General features: G+C 47.4%; 1 protein-coding gene across 3 annotated transcripts in view; it reads right to left on the bottom strand.

Moving 5' to 3' along the window:
- LOC310756773 (zinc finger protein RFP-like) overlaps window positions 1-18,232 on the bottom strand; it is a 53,383-nt gene that overhangs the window by 17,287 nt on the left and 17,864 nt on the right. Inside the window, exons 1-2 of one of the 3 annotated variants that reach the window (XM_083601485.1) lie at window positions 5,309-5,887; window positions 2,822-2,917 (exon numbers count right to left, since the gene is read on the bottom strand). In XM_083601485.1, the coding sequence (XP_083457611.1) occupies window positions 2,822-2,917; window positions 5,309-5,872 (660 nt within the window). In that variant the 5' untranslated portion in view covers window positions 5,873-5,887. Of the gene's footprint in view, window positions 1-2,821; window positions 2,918-5,308; window positions 5,888-16,129; window positions 16,361-18,232 lie in introns of those variants that run through there. The other 2 variants (XM_083601484.1, XM_083601486.1) reach the window with 2 other exon arrangements.

Here is an 18,232-nt window from a genome sequence, read left to right on the forward strand (position 1 = left end):
TAGCTTGTCCAATCCCAAAGGTAGTGATACTATGTCTTGTGTTCCTGGTTTTAAAGCTTTTGGCTCTTCTTCAGCTTCTTTTTGCAGGTCTTCTCCGTGCTCTCTCAAAAAATTTTCTTTATCTTCCACTGATCTTATTTTAAACTTTCTCCCTTTAAAGGTAAAGGATAGGCCTTGGGGGAATTCCGACCTAAAAATGGTTCTGTTTCCTCTCAACAGGGCCACCAAATCTCCGTAGTTAGACCTAAGATCCAAAAGGTATTTCGGGATGTCCTTAAATATCTCCACTCTTGATTCGTTTATTTCCAAGGTCTTCGGGAAGTGCAGACTCAATATTCTGTCTCTCTCCTCTTTTGATCGGAGGGTAATCAAACAGTCTCTCACCCTGTTCTTTCTCCCCCCTCTCCCCCCTCTTCCAAGTCAAAAAGCGCTTACTATCTTGAAGTCTAACTTGTCTGCATCTAAGTTCTAAAAGTCTGCAAATTCCTGCGTAAGAAAATCACTCAGACTATCTTTCTCAAGTTCAGGTACAGCCCTGATCCTTAAATTTGTCTGTTTTTCTTTTAATTCAATCATAGACAGCAGTGACTTGTGATCCTCGAGCTGCCTACATATCGGTGGTATCTTTTCCTCTACAGCCAATACTTTTTCCTTTGCTTCTTCAGCTGTCTTTCGATTCGAGGTGGATTCCTGCAGCAGTTTCTCAATAGATTCAGTATTTGAGTTCACCTTCTGCCCCAAGTTATTGATGCTTAAAGTGTTTTGATCAATTTTAGTTGTTGCTTCAGCAACTTGTTTACTTAATTTTTCCAAAGATTCAAAAATTTTTCCTAATGCTGAAGCTAAACCCTCTTCAGATGCCATTCCTTTAAGCGCCACTTGAGCAGAATCTTCCCCTGGTGGGGCAGGAGGGCCAGATGCTGATGCTCTACGCTGCTGCAGTCTAGTTTCACCCGATCTTGTTGTTTCTTCCTGAGTCAAATTTGCCATAACACTTTATCTAAGGATCAAGGTCAATCCCACGGTTAGAACTTGTTTTGTAGTGGAAAATTCCCCTGGCCAGTTTAGAGTGGAAAATTCCCTGGCCAATTGTAACAATTTCAAAGTTCCTCTAGGGGGACACAGTAACAGTCAAAACTTGTAACAATAAAGTAACTTTTCCAACTTTCACAAATCCCCCCTTTAGCGAAAAAAGCAACAGTTTCAGGTCCGGAGAAACCCTTCAGAATCAAAGTATCTCTCTTACAGAGTTAGCTGTCAAAAAGTTGCATTGTCCTTAAACAGCGCGATTCACAGTACGGCAGTTCTATTGTCCCTTGGCAGTCCGTTCCCAGGCATTAAGTGGTGGTCTTTGTTCCCTTTTCTCTCTTTTTTTTGCAGGCAAAAAGTACTTCCCCTTCTCCCTCCCCTCTCCTGCACCTCAGGGAGGGAGTTCTCTTTTATTGATGTTAGGATTTGAGTCTTTTTAACACGATTTTCAGGGTCTTAGCTAAGACAGTCTTTGCTTTGATCTGTTTACAAGAAACGGAAGGCGGACTTCCTGTTTGCACCTTCCCGCTTCGGTACCAAATTTAGTATTTTTTTTCCTTAATCCCCGGTCTTTAAACTTGACCTACTCACGGGTAGTTGTTTAATAGCCGAATTGTCACAGGAAGAAGGTCAGCGCTCTCCGGCAACAGCTGTGTGGCTTCACTCCACGGAAGAAGCAATTGACTCTCAGCACCGCACCAAACTCCCCGTTACGCTCCGGAGCTCGTAACCGGGCTCCTTTGCAGATTGGGGGGGCGCTGAAGGTGCCCGCCGAGTCCCACGGTCACAGGCTTCACCCGCCTGTGGTTTCAGAGGGGTCCCCACTTCGCCGTAGCGGCAAGACCCGATTTCCGCGGAGCTGTGTCCCTCAGAACTAGAGGGATTCCGCCATTGCCGATGGCGCCGCCTCCGGAAGTCCCATAAACACCCTCAGTTTAGACTGGGACCATTGAGGTGTAGGAAGGCAACAGAAACAGAGGCGGATGAAGAGAAAGTGCAGAGTTTATCCCCATAGCTCCCTGAATTTCCTAAAGATGAACAATAGCGCACATTTAGAAAGACAACTCTTTAGTAATATTTATGGTAAATCAGGATTTGAATTGACCTACTTCCACCCTCTCAGCTCACAATTCCTCAGGCTTGTCCTTGACCGCTATTCACATAATAAACGACAATGGGAAATACAGTGGTACCTTGAGTTACAAACACCTCAGGTTACAAACGCTTCAGGTTACAAATTCCACTAACTTGGAAGAGTTACCTTGAGCTGAGAACTTTGCCCCAGGATGAGAATTTAAATTGTGTGCCGGCAGCGCAACAGCAGCAAGAGGCCCCATTAGTGAAAGCACGCCTCTAGTTAAGAACAGTTTCAAGTTAAGAACGGACCTCCAGAACAAATTAAGTTCATAACTAAAGGTACCACCGTAAACTCAAATTAGCTGCATTCAAAGGTGAATTTACCTAAGTTGCTATTGCTGAAAAATTATGGAGACCAAAACAGAGCAATCCGTTGAAATTCACACCTCTGAATTGCTCAAGGTTGACCCAGCCAGGTCAATTTTGTTCACAACCAATGTATTTATGAGGGTAAAGTACATATAAAAATATTTATACAAGGAAGTAGCTACCTAACATCTGATTCATTTTCAGAATAATAAATGAATAAACAAACTGATATGGAAAAAGGAGAAATGGGGAGAAGCTGAAATGGGCAGATTTCCCCATCCCTCCTCAGTCCTGACTCGACTCTTCAAGTGATTGTTCCCTCCCTAGTAACAATAGAGACACTTACAAGGAGGTCTTTGCTTTCCTTGTCCAGAGCTGCTTGATAGGCCAGAATTTCCTCTCTCTCTTTCCTCAGAATCTCCAGGCTGCTACAGATCTCTCCCTAAAGAGAAAATGAAAAACTCAGGTTTGATAGAGACACACAGAGAGATGAATATTACACTGGCTTCTTGGGCCCGGTGGCCTTGCTATAATAGCGAAGTAGTTTACTGGAGGAAATAAGAGTATAGAGGTTTTCAACCTTTTTGGGTGCATGATTCCCTTGACCAACTACCTTCTTTCTGCAGCACTCCTGTGGGGCTCAGGATCCCAGTTAGGTCCCCCCTTGCTTACAGAGCTTGCAGCCCCTCACCCTTTCTCAAACACCCTCCCTTGTGGAGGGCTCTCTCTGAGCTGCTCCCGCTGCCCCAAAGAGAGGTGCCTCCTCACGCTGCCCCACAGGGACTTGTCTGTCCCTTCCCAACAGCAAGGTTCCCTTGCCTGTTTGCTTGCTTCCTCCGAGGGCGCCTCAGCTCCTAGCAGCCAACACCCCCTGGCCAGCCCCAGAGGCACCATTCGCCAGCGGAGCTTGTAGCCAGGGCTGCTGCAAGAAACAGCTGCGCAAGCCTTTGGGAGGCAGCTATGGCATCTGAGGAGGGAGGGAAGGAAAGAGGGACAGAGGCCAGTGTTGCCAGCAGCACCCCTGAGCATCATTCAGGGCACCCCAGGTGCCACAGCACACTGGTTGAAAAACACTGCAAAACTGGGATGGGAATGTTTTCTAGTGCAACAAATAGTCTGGAGAAGAGCAAAGGCAGCCCAAGAGGCTAGAGAGACAGGGATAGACCAGCGCTTCTCAAAACTTCACCCATTCCAAACCCCTCTTCTGCAAGCCTAGGGCTTTTCCACCCTTCCTCGTGACCCCACTGCTCTGCCACTCAATTGGGTCAGATGGCAATTCAGGTTTTCTGCTACTTGTCAGTTATTTTCTCTGCAGTAGCCAGAGCCCACGTGTGCTTGGACCACCAGGGGAGATTTAAGAGCTTCCTCCATTTCTGGGCCAAAGAAGTTCTTGCTGCAGCCAGAATCCACCTAAGTAGCTCCTTCGGTCAGAAGATTGCTGTCTGGTCATCCCGCAAGTTCAAAGGGACCAGCTTCATTTCATTATTATTACTATTTCGTGGCATTATTTACCTTGCATTGCACAGGAGCATTTTTGCAGCTCTGTAGTAGACGTGAATATTTTTAAGGGGTTAAAAGGCATTTTTAAAAGTTTCTTCTGAAGCAGAAGTCCTTTGCCTTTTGGGATGGGAGGACCCCCTGGCTAAAACATCATTGCACAGCCCCCACAGCACCCCCAGAATAAGCGTGCTCCCCACCAGTAGGTGCTTCCACCACCACCCACTCCTAAATCTGCTTCCAACAGATACTTTTGGGGGGATCCTGCACCATCTGGTCAATTCCTGGCCACTGCCCCCCCCCATAACTGATCCCTTGCTGTTCTCTGTTTTGCAGGGCATTGAGGAGGCATCCTGCTAGCCAAAGGATACACGTACTTAGTTGTGTAGGTGCAATTTACATTTGCGTGTTGAGACCCCACAGCCACCCCCTCGATGGGAAATAACTCACACAAGGACACAGATATTAGGTTTATGTTACTGGGCAAATTTTGGCCACAACTTTATTGAATTACAGAATGTGAGCGGTATTGGCTTAGGCATTGATTGGCCCTGACTATATCTGACTCCTGCCCGCTGTGCAGGAAGTCCAGTAAGGGTAAGGGTTGATGCGAACCAACTCAATCTCCCCCTGGTGTTCCCGTGGGGGTCGTGTCAAGGCCCCAGCCCCCAACCGGGCTTCAGACAAGATCAAGACCCCGGATTCCTTTAACAGAATACCCTTAAGCATGGAGCGGCCGGTGGTGGCCACACCTCCCCTCCCCCACACAAGGTCAAACAATGCCTAACCCCAACCCTAACAAAGTTGTGACGATTGCTACGAGGTAGGCACAAACCAAGTGGCCAGTACCAATTTGCCAAGTGGAAAAATTCCTAAAAGGCTCCTCGGACAACCAAGGCGACCAACCTAAGTCCATAGCAAGGCCAGTGCCTAACCTGCGAATAGGGAGGGAGGGCAGGTGATTGAGGGAGCAAGCCAAAGAGGAAGTCCTCTGGCTGCTCCTCGGTTTAAACTGCCCCGGCCACCGGATTGGCTGGCCGGGCTCTGACGTGGCCGGGATCCCCCAGGCAACGGGGACAAAGTCCACAACTCCTGGGGATTTGTAGTGTTCTAAATGTTTACAAAGCAACCTGCTGCGGGATGTGAATGAGGTCAACCCTTTCTGGCAGAGAGAAAGACTTCAACTCCCTCATCCCAGGAGCCCTCAGGCTGCTTTTTACATAATAAACCACCACCAATTCATGCCATGCCTACTTTGGACCTGAGAATTAAAAAGAAAACCTCCCAAGTTGACTCCACAGCTATTTCTCCACATCATGATCCAGGGATCTCCTACCTTGTATTCCTCAAAAGCCTCCTTCAGAGGAATCACCTTGTGATTTTCATGTTCCTTTGATTTGTCACACACCAGGCAGATGGGGGCTTCGTGGACTTTGCAGAAGAGCTTCAGGGGCTCCTGGTGCTTCTCACAGACTCCTCCTTTCCCTCCTTCCTCCGTTCCCTCTTGAAGGCTGAGATTCTGGGCTATTTCTACAAAGTTTGCCAGTTGCCGGTTGGGGATGAGATTATTTTGCTGGACTGTTTTTCTGCACTGAGGGCAGGAAGTCTCTGCCTCCGATTCCCCCCAGCACTGGATCAAGCAGGATCGGCAGAAGTTGTGCCCACACTCTGGGATGATCACTGGATCCTTGAAGTAATCCAGGCAGATGGAGCAAGTGGCTTCATCACGGAGACGCTGGATGTGAGCCCCCGCAGCAGCCATGGCTCCCTCACCCGAAAGTCCCAGGTAAGTTTCGTTTTCAGCTACCAGGAGTTTCCCTTCCTGGAAATGACTCAGAAACTCAGTCACCACATGATCTTTTTTTAAAAAAACATAAAGTATGTCCCCAGGTCTTTGCATTTGGTGAATTGTTTTCTCAAGTAGCAGTGAATGCTTCTGGATTGCTTCCCATGCTTTTGATTACACACAAACACACAAACCTAGTAAGTTGTGGTATTCATATTGTAACATCTTCATTTATAGGCTTTGTGATAGGAAAAAAACTGCTCCTTTCCCCTTATGGGGTACCCTGGAGCCCGTATAGAGTCCTTATGTAGGTTCACAATCGGTAGGAGAAAAATAACAGAGGCCAGCCAGAGAATATTGAGAAGCAAAGCAGCTAGTAAGCATGATGTTTATTACAGCTGTTGCAACAGGGTGCTCACCCCCCATCCCCACGCAGGAGGGAGGAGGAAGCCAGAACATTGGTATGCAAGCCCTTATATAGACTTTTGAAATTGCCACCCTGTAGTTCAAGTCCACCCCCCAATACATCATACATACATGACTGAAGGGGCGGTCTACAGCAGAAGTCCTGTCTGCCAGGATACCTGATAATGGTCACTGGTTGCATTAACTGGTCAATCTGGCCATTCTTTCAGTTGCATCGGAGGATACTGAGCAGAAAGCACACAAGTGCTCTCACTGTGGGAAAAGCTTTTCCTAGAGAGATACATTACGGAGTCACAGAGGGACCCACACATGGGGGAAGCCATGCAAATTGGGGGAGAATCTCTGACCATCCGTGCAACTTAAGAGAACACCAGAAAATGAGGCCTTTGGTGATTTGAGCAGAGAGAAAACGGAGAAAAGAATGCAAACTGCTTGCTCCACTGGGCGAGAGAAACAGTTCCCAGTTGCTTAGCATTTTAAGAAATTAAACGCAGAGTGCCTAATTCAGATGACTTGGAGGATAAAGCTCCCCACTTATTCTTATTCTTGCTATGAATCACCCCATTACCCCAAGGTTCCAGTACAGGTTACAACCACTAAAGACAATAATTAAAAGCAATTTAAAACAACTTACTGTAAATAAAATAAGGCGGGTGCTAACAATATGTGCAAGCAGGTAAATGCATAACTTTTCAGCCGTCCTTCGTTGACTTTGGGCGGCAGAGAGGGGGGAGGCAACCAGATGCCTAGAACCTTGGGCTTGGGGAGAGTTGGGTTCAAGTCCCTTTTTAGCTTTAGGAATTCAGAGTCCCCTGGACCAGTTGCTCATCCTGATACTAGTCAACCTCACAGAGCTGTTTTGGGGTGAGGGGGGAATAAGCCATTTCACCAGCACTAGGTCCCCATGTTGCTAGCACCTGCTCACAACACCTTGCCACAATTTAAGCTGCATTTCCGACAGTCATAGCAGTTTGTTTCCCTTCTCCACCCATTACTACTGTTTGAAAACTTGCTGGTTGCAGCAATGCTTGATTTAGTGTGAATGTGATTCTCAAACCACTTTTTTTGAACATAAGCATCTTTTTGTGGTGAAGTAAGAATGCAGTTTCACAGATCAATGAAAAACAAGCTAAAATAGGTGACATAAAAGGAAAGGGGAATGGGGAGGGAGGAGGAAAGGAACAAGCTCAGGTACTAGTTCTTCAAGTTATAATGACCAGTTGGGGTAGAAACAGTGTTGGAATGACTGTTACCAGGTGACAGTTGCGGAAGAGCCCAAGGCAGCTCTGAGCCGCAGTGACAGAATAACCCTTATTGGTTTCTCTCTTTCTCTCTCTGCTCTGCAACCTCATGCAATATTGGCATTTGTTGAGTTCTATGTATGCCTATTTCCAGCATGGCCTACTTTAAAAAGGGTTCAGTCTAAGCCCTGATGTTTCATCCGTTGTGTCATTGGGCAAAAAAAATGAGAGGCACAAATACAAGATGGGTGACACCTGGCTTGAGAGCAGTACATGTGAAAAGGATCTAGGAGTCTTGGTTGACCACAAACTTGACATGAGCCAACAGTGTGACGCGGCAGCTAAAAAAGCCAATGCAATTCTGGGCTGCATCAATAGGAGTATAGCATCTAGATCAAGGGAAGTAATAGTGCCACTGTATTCTGCTCTGGTCAGACCTCACCTGGAGTACTGTGTCCCGTTCTGGGCACCACAGTTCAAGAAGGACACTGACAAACTGGAACATGTCCAGAGGAGGGCAACCAAAATGGTCAAAGGCCTGGAAACGATGCCTTATGAGGAACGGCTAAGGGAGCTGGGCATGTTTAGCCTGGAGAAGAGGAGGTTAAGGGGTGATATGATAGCCATGTTCAAATATATAAAAGGATGTCACATAGAGGAGGGAGAAAGGTTGTTTTCTGCTGCTCCAGAGAAGCGGACACAGAGCAATGGATCCAAACTACAAGAAAGAAGATTCCACCTAAACATTAGGAAGAACTTCCTGACAGTAAGAGCTGTTTGACAGTGGAATTTGCTGCCAAGGAGTGTGGTGGAGTCTCCTTCTTTGGAGGTCTTTAAGCAGAGGCTTGACAACCATATGTCAGGAGTGCTCTGATGGTGTTTCCTGCTTGGCAGGGGGTTGGACTCGATGGCCCTTGTGGTCTCTTCCAACTCTATGATTCTATGATTTAAAGTCCCACTGTGTTGTGCGCCTTCAAACAGCATTCTTGAACATGCTTATTGCTCCCATTGTTTTTCTGCATTCTGGCTGCCAATGCAAGAGAAATGTGTTAGGGACACAGCAAATATTTGTCTGTGTGTGAGTGTGTTTTTGGGGGGCATTGTCCATTCTAGGCAAAGTGGCCACTCCAGTCAGCTTCTCCCTGGGGTTCCCAATGTGGCCTTTGGCCCCTCCCATTTGTAATGAGGGCTGCTTTTTTTGACCAAGGATGGTGTGGAAGGGGCTGCGTGGTGTTGCCTGTCAGCAGTGGGGTGGGCATCGGGCCAGACCCCCAACTCAGGGTGCCCGGGGCAAGGGGTGCGTGCCACCGCCAAGGAGCAGGGGAAGGTGCTGGAGGGGACCGAGGGATAAAACCAAGCCGAAGGTGGAGGGGATTAGGGCTTATCTGCTCCCCCTGCCAATAATATTTTTATTCAAGTTGGCTCCCATGCTTGTAAAGATCGGTTGCTGGAGGCTGCAGGGGGGCAAGGCTGCTTTTGCTCTCTGGTCCTCCTTGCAGGTTTTGCACAGGCGTCTGTGTGGCCCCTCTTGGGCGCTGGACCAAATGGGACACTTTTGTGTCCTTCCACGGGGTGAGTGGAGGCTCACAGGGAACCTATGATGACACACAAAGGAGACCAACATCATGTAGGGGATGGAGCAAGGGGAGGCAGCCCTTAGGCGGGGGTGGGGGGGGAGGTGTCTTTATTCCATCAGGTGCCACCACCCTGTGGAAAATGCAGGGAAAGGAGAGCAGGCTGCACCGGTCAGTAGTCAGCGGCCCTGATAGTGGAGCCAGAGTGAGTCCTGCCTGGTCTTTGAGAGGAGTCAATTCCACAGGCATGTGCTGTTCCAGCTGTTAGTATCCCAGGATAGAAATCAGATGCACCTGCTGTCGAAATGACGCTCCTTGGGGGAGCACTTTGTTTTTGGGGTGGGGCTCAGGAACACAAGGAAGGTGCCCTGCGAAATGTATAGGGCAGCACAGCCCATGGGGCCCCTTCTGGAAGCTGCCGGACTGCAACTCCCATCCTCTCTGACCCCTGGCCATGCTGGATGGGTCAGAGGGGAGTTGGAGTCCAGCATTATCCAGAGGACACCCCATTTGATGCCCCCAATATACAGAATCCAGGCTGTAAATAAGGAACGTTAATGCATCCACTCAAAACACATTTAACTGAGCAGAAGCCCCACTCAATGCAATAAGGTTTACTTCTGACAACATGTGGAGATGGCGAGGCTGTATTTGCAGAGGGCATTTGAAGCTGACGCCCTGTTCAAATTTTTTCTCTTTTTCTTCCCGTCTGAGGTCTCCAGAGCAAGGAGCTATCCTGCCTGACGTGGGTGAAGGGGTTCATTTTTTAGTCATCTATTAATCCAATAATGCATGCATTTTCACAGCTGCATAAGGTCTTGTGGTGAGAGGAAGGTTTCCTAGAATTGTGAAGTTGCGAGGGGTCCTGAGGGTCATCTAGTCCCACCCCCTGCAGTGCAGGAAACATTTGCCCAATGTGGGGCTCAGACCCACAACCCTGGGATTAAGAGTCTCATCCTCTGCCAAATCAGACATCTCAAATGGAAAACAAGATTGAAGGTGAGAAAATTTATTACGACTCCTAAAAGTGTGACTGTCTCTTTAAGAAGTGAGCTGCAGAGGGAATTCTGGGGAAAGGAAGGAAAATGCAAAGCAAGAGCAACCCATTTTTGTTTTGTTATTTCTGCTGATTTTGACTGGAATGAATCCTCTCAAAGGGCTCTTGGAAAACTGCCCAATGTGCTCTTGGCAGGTAAATGTTTTTTACGTCAGTCACTCTGGTCTGGAGAGAAACTCCTGCTGGGCCTGAGAGGCAGATTTCGTCTCCTCAGGAGATCCTGAGGTGGGTTTTATAATTTGCCCACAGACAAAAGAAAGGGAGGAGGGTCTCTCCAGAGAACGAGGCTCCTGAGAACGTGTAGAGTTCGGCTCCTGAGTCAGCGTCAGAAAAAGACACACGTCCCCCTTCATAGTCCAGAGTCACCTGGATCCTCCTGGGCTTCTCACTCAGGGACAGAGGAGAGTAATGAGGGGAGATGCTGGCAAAGTACTCCCCTCCCAACTTCCACACAGCCCAGATCCCTCTCTCAGGCCTTAAGGGGAAGATGCCCTTTCTCTCCACAGACTTCCTGGCGACCCCCAAACCCCACAATTCCCCACTTTCCGCAGTCACTTCCCAGAAATGGCTGCCTGCTGTGAATCCCTCACGTCCCAACACACAAGGCCAGCTGCTGAATCTCTCAGGATTATCAGGCAGGGCTTGAAGTTTGTCTCCCGATCTCACGCTTTTCTGATCCTCGGACAGGATGAGTTCAGGATGGGCTGTGTCAGGATCCAGAGTGACATTTGCTGTGGGGGAGAAGATGAGGGAAAGAGAAGATTAGGCAGAGTCAGCCGAGAGACAGAAATGGACATCCTGATAATAATAATAAAACCCCCCGAAAACCCCAGATTCCCTTTCAGATCAAGGGGATTTCTTTGCATCGCATGCTAGACTGAGTCGCCTCCTTGCAGACTCTCATCAGAATAAATATCTTCCTTGATGGTTTTTAAATCAGTTTTCCGATGTGTATTGTTCCTGCCTTCCTCTCAACCCAGGCATTTTCTAAGGGGAAAAACCACCCAGGAACTCTTTTACTCATCTCTTCTGTGTTATCTAAGGGGAAAGAGAGGAGAATTGGAGGAGGCAGGAGAGGAGAGAAGCTGCTTTCCTCTGATTATATCTGTGGGAATTGGCCTTTGGAGACCTCTTCATTGGGCTGGGAGATGAGGACCCCCCTGTTCTAATAATAATAATAATTCCTCCTTCCTCTCTACCATTTTGGAAGTTTAGGCCTTGCCGCCAGGGAAGAAGAGGCAGGTGGCAGGGGAATTTTACAAAGGACTGCTTATTCCATACTTCTCTTTTGGATTTAATATATACCATAAGACTAGTTCCCTGGGGGAAAGGGGGAATAACTCAAAAAGTTACCAGTCATGCTAGGCAAGTGTAGAGTTGACATATTTTAAAGAGCAAAAAAGAGGACACATTTGCCAACTTCTACTCTTAACCATGGATCGCTATGACGACACTCATTTTAAATACCCCTACTCTTTGTAGGCTTTCAAAGCTGTGATATACTGCTAGTAGCAATGTTCTGAAATTTCAACAACAAAAGAATAATAATAATACATATTGCTCCCTCGCTTGCCACATGAAAGTATTTGGGCTCCTGTTCACATCTTTGTGAACACAAGTGGGCACAGAACAATTTATTAAACTGTTAAACATGTACATATGGACTCTCCTTAAGGGCAGGGGGGTGTTAACTCTTCCCCTCCCAGACTCCTTCTCCAAGATCTTGTAGCTGAGCCTGTGTCCTTTTAGTTCAGCCACAAGAGAAGGGTTTTATACAGGATGTGGCTAGCTCAAGATGCTGCTCTGTTGTGATTCTCTGCTCTAGGCTAGCTTAGATGGGTGCCTTAGATCTGAGTCTAATGCACTAGAAAAATTTAAATGGTTTACTGTAAACCAAACCAAATAACTTGAGACAATTTGCCAATTTTATAATTTTAAGAATCCACCTAGGGGAGAAATTTTAATCATGAATGTAGAGGACCTACAAAAAGAGGACACGTGGCAACCATGAAACACTAGCCCCCCCCCCTCCTGTGAATTGGGGTCTCCATGTGAAATTTATCTCTCTGAAGATGTCTGAATGACTGAACATCTGAGGAAGCAAAAAGACAGGCTTAACAGGCTACAATGCAATAGCTAAAACATAAATCTTTTTTTACAAAACATCACCATATCATAGCTTCTGTTGTTTCCTTATTTCAATCAAAAGATTAAATCATGCAAAGATGACAACTATAGGCCTAGGTAGTGATGTTAAATATTCTTCAAAAGATTATTCTTGAGAATGTAATATCACTAGACCTAAGTAATTAAGACAACTAACGTGTCTAGCTGTAATTCCTGCATTGCAGGGGGTTGGACTAGATGATCCTTGGGATCCTTTCAAACTCTGCTAATTCATGATTTCATGGGAATATGGGAAATGGTAAACCATACTAGGAAATGGCGGAATACAATCATTCAAAATCCACAAATGAAATGAGGATCTGAACTGGATGGATGAAGAAAGGTTTAACATCTGCCCCAAGTAAACTGGTGGGGCAAAGCTGTTGAAACTGGAATTTCCAAGTATGTTGACAAACCAAATTGCAGAGGAAGAATTGGCAGAGCTTTACCCTGTAATTCCAAGAGTCTTGTGCAATGGGAAGTCCTCCCTCCTGGAATGGGGCTGATCTCGAAAGAACTGTGGGAACTCTGAGGAGATGGGGATGGCTGAAGCACGAGAAATGGCTGGTGAGTTTGAAACTCTGAGGAAGAGGCGGCTCAGGCCTTGGCTCTGCTGCTGGGAGACCAGCCTGGCAGGAGGTGGAGGAGGGACTGGGTGCTTGCCCTTTTTAACATACTTCATGAGGGAGAAATCAAGCAAATTTTGAGAAGCCCCAAAATAACCTCTCCAGATTGTGTGGAGGGAAAACAAAATGCAAAGGGGATTCCTTATACTTGAGAACTCAACAAGATGGACACTGGACTGACCCTTCAGAAATCTCCTTAAGGGCTTTTGTAAGATATTGTAAGGCTCTGAGGCTTTTCCCCACAATCAAGCAGTATATAAATTTTATGAAAGAAAGCAAAATCTATAAAATTAAAGGGGAAACCAAGATAATAGTCTATTGGCGGAAAATTAACTCAGACTGGTGTGCAGGTTGTTTGCAGGGGCAAGCTCTGCCCCCAACCCAAGCCTTCAAACTCCCTCCCAGTTCACTCTTGGGACCGACAAAGAACCCAAACACCACTAGAGGATCATTTCCCAGAGTGACGCCATTGATGGGGGTCCCAAAGTCTGCAGAACAGACGGTTCAACACCCATGAATTATCAGTCCCTATCCCTCCTGTGAAATTGTTCCTCCCCTGGAAATTTACCTTTCTGAATCGCTTTTCTGTATAACAGAGCATCTGAGGAAGCAAAAAGATATAAAGTGTAAGGGCAACATTATTCCACCTGAGATAAATCTCCATACAAAACTAACATTTTATAATGTGGCATCCTTAAATTCAAGTACAATTATTAAATATTAATTGAATTGTACAAAAAATAATTAAAAAGAAGAAAATCATAGGAAGAATCTATGAAAATAACTAAAGATTTAAAACTCAACAATCATAGAGCAAGCTTACTTTGTCCCTGAAATTGGGCTCTACATTTTTGGACTGGGGGCTTCTTAATGCCCTTTGACTCAGTTCAGAGCAGGAGAACCTCCAAAAGGACAACCCCAGATTGTGCAGACAGGGAACCACAAGGAAAAGGAGGTTTTGTATAATTGTAAACAGATGCACATGGGAGGAAAAAATCCTGACTTTGCTCTACACTCTGGTTCAGGCTTTCTTTACAGGATCCAGCGTCACAATATACATGGGCCATTCTGGGAGACAGGAAATTAAGGCTGGAGCACCAAGAAGGAAGGTATCCTGGGGTTACTCAATTCCATGCAATAAGAGCCTGGCATGTTCAGTTCTGAAGAAGTAACAGAATTCCCAGTGTGAAATCCTGGCAGCCAGTTTTCATTACCTTTCCGTTGTTTCATTGTATCCTCCACAAGGTGATTCAGATCACAGGATTCCAAGATCCTGTTCCTCAGTTCTGAAGGGAAAGCCAGTGGCTTCTCTGGACTCTCTCTTTCCTCATACCTGGTGAAAAGAAAAACAGTGAATGGCCCCATTGTGGCATCATCTCCCTAATTCTTGCAGGAAATCTCAATAACATGGACAAAGTTGAAGTTCATTTCCCAACAGGTAATTTTCAGGATTCAGCTTCATCTCTTGACACCCACCTCCAAGCCCTGGTCAGTGGCTTCGTAAGGATGCTAAACAGCACAAGGGACAAGATGTAAGCCCAAGCGACACCACCGGAGGGCCCCCATGGCTTCAAACTATGCTGCCCCCAACAACTTTCTGGGAAAGTCCCAGGACTTAAGAACCAAAGCCTGAGGTGGAATGCCTGCAACCCCTCCCCCCCTGAGCTTCTCCAGAGGATGTGAGTGATGTCCAAAGCTGCCAAGAGTTGGGCGGCTGCTACTTGGACAAGATGCTACTTGGACATTGAAATCTGTTGGTACATCCTAAGCTCTTCCCAAGCATCTTTGGCACTTTCTCTTCTAGATGTTTGCAATTACCAAAAAGTCCATGAACAGAAAGTGCAAGAGAAAGAAAAGAGCCCCCACCCCTTTGTGAAGTGATGTGGGGAGGGAGGGAGGAGGCAGTTGACCTTGAACCTTGGAGGGAGAATTGGGGGGCTACAAGTTCAGAAGAGGGGGCCCTGCTTTTAGCTGTGAGGTGCTGCAGGGAGTGAGTCCTACAGTCTCCCCCCTGCAGCCACTGGAGGGCCATGTCTGAGGTTCTGGCATCTCAGCTTCAAAGAGTGATGCTTATGGAAATGAGCCAGATCCACTTACCTCTGCAAGGTCCTTCTCACATCCTAGAGGGAAAAAGAGAAGGGAATTCACTGCACACCACAGGCCACACTAGGAAGACCCCCTCAGACCCTGCCCCTTGGATGTCAGTCTGCCTGGCACATGCCAAGGTTTTGGGTAGGGATGGCAGAATCAGCCAGTTTTGGTTTCTCACAGCTTTTATTTTTCCATTCTGAAATTATTAATTGTTCTGATTTCAAGATCTCCACATTTCCACATCAGTTTGCCATTATTGTTTAAAATCCTTATGAAAACCCTCCAGCATTTTAGGGAAATTTCACGTTTGTGGATTCAAGAGACAATTCACACCATCTCTAGTCTTAGATTATAATTTAAAAACTTTAATCCAGTTTGCATTGTGCAATTCAGATGTAAGTAAGCCTACAGGATAATCCTGCCAGGGCACTGTCCCAAACTGTCTTCCATAGAAGTCCCCAAATTTCAAATTATGTTTTCCATCTGGAAGTAAAAAAAAGCACCTGCAGCATAAAATGCCTCCAAAGGGGTAATAAAACAGCTCAGTGTTTCTTTGGGCTCATCCACACTTCTGCTTTTCCTGTGCCCAGAAAACACAGGTCCAAGTGGTTTCGTCTTTACCCTGCTGCTTTCCCTCAGGAAAAACCTGCTCCTTAGTGTAACATCCAAGCAAACGTCAATCCACAGAAAACCTGGCTGTGGTTTGCTCGAATTCAGCAGTAAACAGCGGGTTTTCCTGGAGGAAAGGGGTGGGACAAGCAGCAGTCTGGATGAGTCCCTCTGTCTTGCTCTTTGGTCACTGTGACTGAGCACCATTTTGGACCGATCTGTATCCATGGGGAAGGGGATCAACCCAGAAATCATGGAGGGAACGGGAAGAGAAACTTGGTCAAGAGCCTGGCTCATGTGGGAAGGAGGCCTGAACGCATCCTAGACGAAGCCCCCCACAGCTGAAAGGCGTTCGGAGACAAAGCATCAGCAAAGAGCAGAAGATGAGCTCCTGTTCCATCAAGAACACAGACGAATCTCTAGTCTGCATTCAGGTGAGTTAAGCATCCCAGGTCTCTTGGGTCTTCCTGTCCATTACAAACCTGACTAGAGGCTCCATCAACTCAGCCCCTGCACTCCTTGCATACATGAAAGGGGCAGCCTTTTCCCGGAGCCTTGGGCTGTTTCTGCCACAATCTTACCTGCAGGAGTTCACTCGCTGGTTGCTGACACTTCTCCTCCATCTCCTGGATGATCCTCTCAAGAGAGGAGAGTTTCCTGGAGAGTCTGGCCAGCTGCTCATCCCTTCTCCCTGCAATCTTCTTCTCCACCTCTTCCACATCATTCAGCAGACGTTTCTCTTGTTCTTCCAGGAACTGGCGCAGTTCCCTGAACTTCTCCACAGTCTTCAGCCTCTCCGTTTCTGTTAATTTCTGCAAGAAAAGAGGAGGTCTGAGAATATCAGGAAGAGAATTTTGAGAATTCCCCAGGGAGGACACTTCTGATTTTTCATAGACATGAAACCTCCAGTGGCTAAAGAAGTAAACCTTTATTTTGAGGGGAGGCCCTTTCCATTGCTGTTCCTGTTGACTTCTATTTTGCAGAGGGCTACAGCCTAAAGGAAGGAGCATTTTTTTCCTAGCCATGGATATGTGAGATGTAAAAACGCATTGCAGTCAAATAAAACAGTCCTACAATGCACATGCTGGGGAATGCTTTGTATCACTCAGGAGAAAACTTGCTAGTTCCTCCTGAGCTGAGACAGACTTCCTTTGCATGTGACTTAATGTGAGTGTGGTCTGTTCCTGGGAGAGGAGCACACGGCCTCCATGTTCTGCTCTGTGTCTTCTCCATTGTGTGTTCCTAAGAGTTAGGAGAAGTGACTGCTCAGTCGCAGTCGCTTGAGACTATTTACCTTATGGGATAGTTCACATAGTTACCGTATTTTTCACCCTATAGGACGCACTTTTTCCCCTCCAAAAATGAAGGGGGAAATCTGGGTGCGTCCTATGGGGCGAATGCAGGCTTTCGCTGAAGCTTGGAGAGCGAGAGGGGTCAGTGCGCACCGACCCCTCTCGCTCTCCAGGCTTCAGGAAGACATCCGCAGCCTAGGCAGCCCTGCGGGAGTTCCCGCAGGGATGTCTAGGCTGCGGATAGCAGCCTGCTTCCCGGAGCGTCAGGCGCCCTGAAAGCAGAGCGCCCGGTGCTTCGGGAACACATCCGCAGCCTAGGCAGCCCTGTGGGAGGTCCCGCAGGGATGTCTAGGCTGCGGATAGCAGCCTGCTTCCCGGAGCATCGGGCGCCCTGAAAGCAGAGCGCCCGGCGCTTCGGGAACACATCCGCAGCCTAGGCAGCCCTGTGGGAGGTCCCACAGGGATGTCTAGGCTGCGGATAGCAGCCTGCTTCTCGGAGCGTCGGGCGCTCTGCTTTCAGGGCGCCCGGCGCTTCGGAAACACATCCGCAGCATGGGGAGCCCTGCAGGAGTTCCCCGCAGGGCTCCCCACTCTGCGGATAGCAGCCTGCCGCCCGGCGTGCGGGGCACCCTGAAGCAGAGCGCCCCTCGCGCCGGGCATACATCCGCAGCGTGGGGAGCCCTGCAGGAGTTCCCCGCAGGGCTCCCCACGCTGTGGATAGCAGCCTGTCGCCCAGGGGGCGGGACGCCCTGAATCAGAGCGCCCCTCGCGCTGGGCAGACATCAGCCAGCCCCACAAGCTCGGGGAACAGCAGGGAGGCGCAGCGCCGCCATTCCGCTGTTCCTCGACCTGGTTCGGTTTCTCCGACCTGCTTTTTTGGGGGGAAATAAAGGGGGAAAAAATTTCCTTTATTTCCCCCCGAAAAAACTAGGTGCGTCCTATGGGACGGAGCGTCCTATGGGACGAAAAATACGGTATATGTTGTTCTGTAAATTAAGTCTGCCTTCAGGAATCGCACTGTGAACTGGATGATTGTAAGTAAACTAGTTTTATGTTAACTTTAATAAGATGGTCGTGTCTATTCCTTTAGGAGGGATATAAAATAGGGAAACCAGGAATCCTAAATAGTGAGGCTCAGATGAGCCTGCAACCAGCTAACTGCTGTGTAATTGTTTAACAACTCTATTAAGTTATAAAACTTGCTGGCGAAAGTTATGAATTATATAATAAAATAATATATCTTCTCCTGCCTCCATAAACATCCCCACAGGATATTCCCTGCATATTTGGGGCATGGCATAACCAGAGTTCAGAGTTGTTCAGAGAATGTCCATGGACATAAAACACTCTCAGTTTAGACTGGGACCACTGAGGTGTAGGAAGGCAACAGAA

Source organism: Podarcis filfolensis (genome assembly GCF_964270895.1).
Source record: "Podarcis filfolensis genome assembly, chromosome: 2".
Classification (NCBI taxonomy): domain Eukaryota; kingdom Metazoa; phylum Chordata; class Lepidosauria; order Squamata; family Lacertidae; genus Podarcis; species Podarcis filfolensis.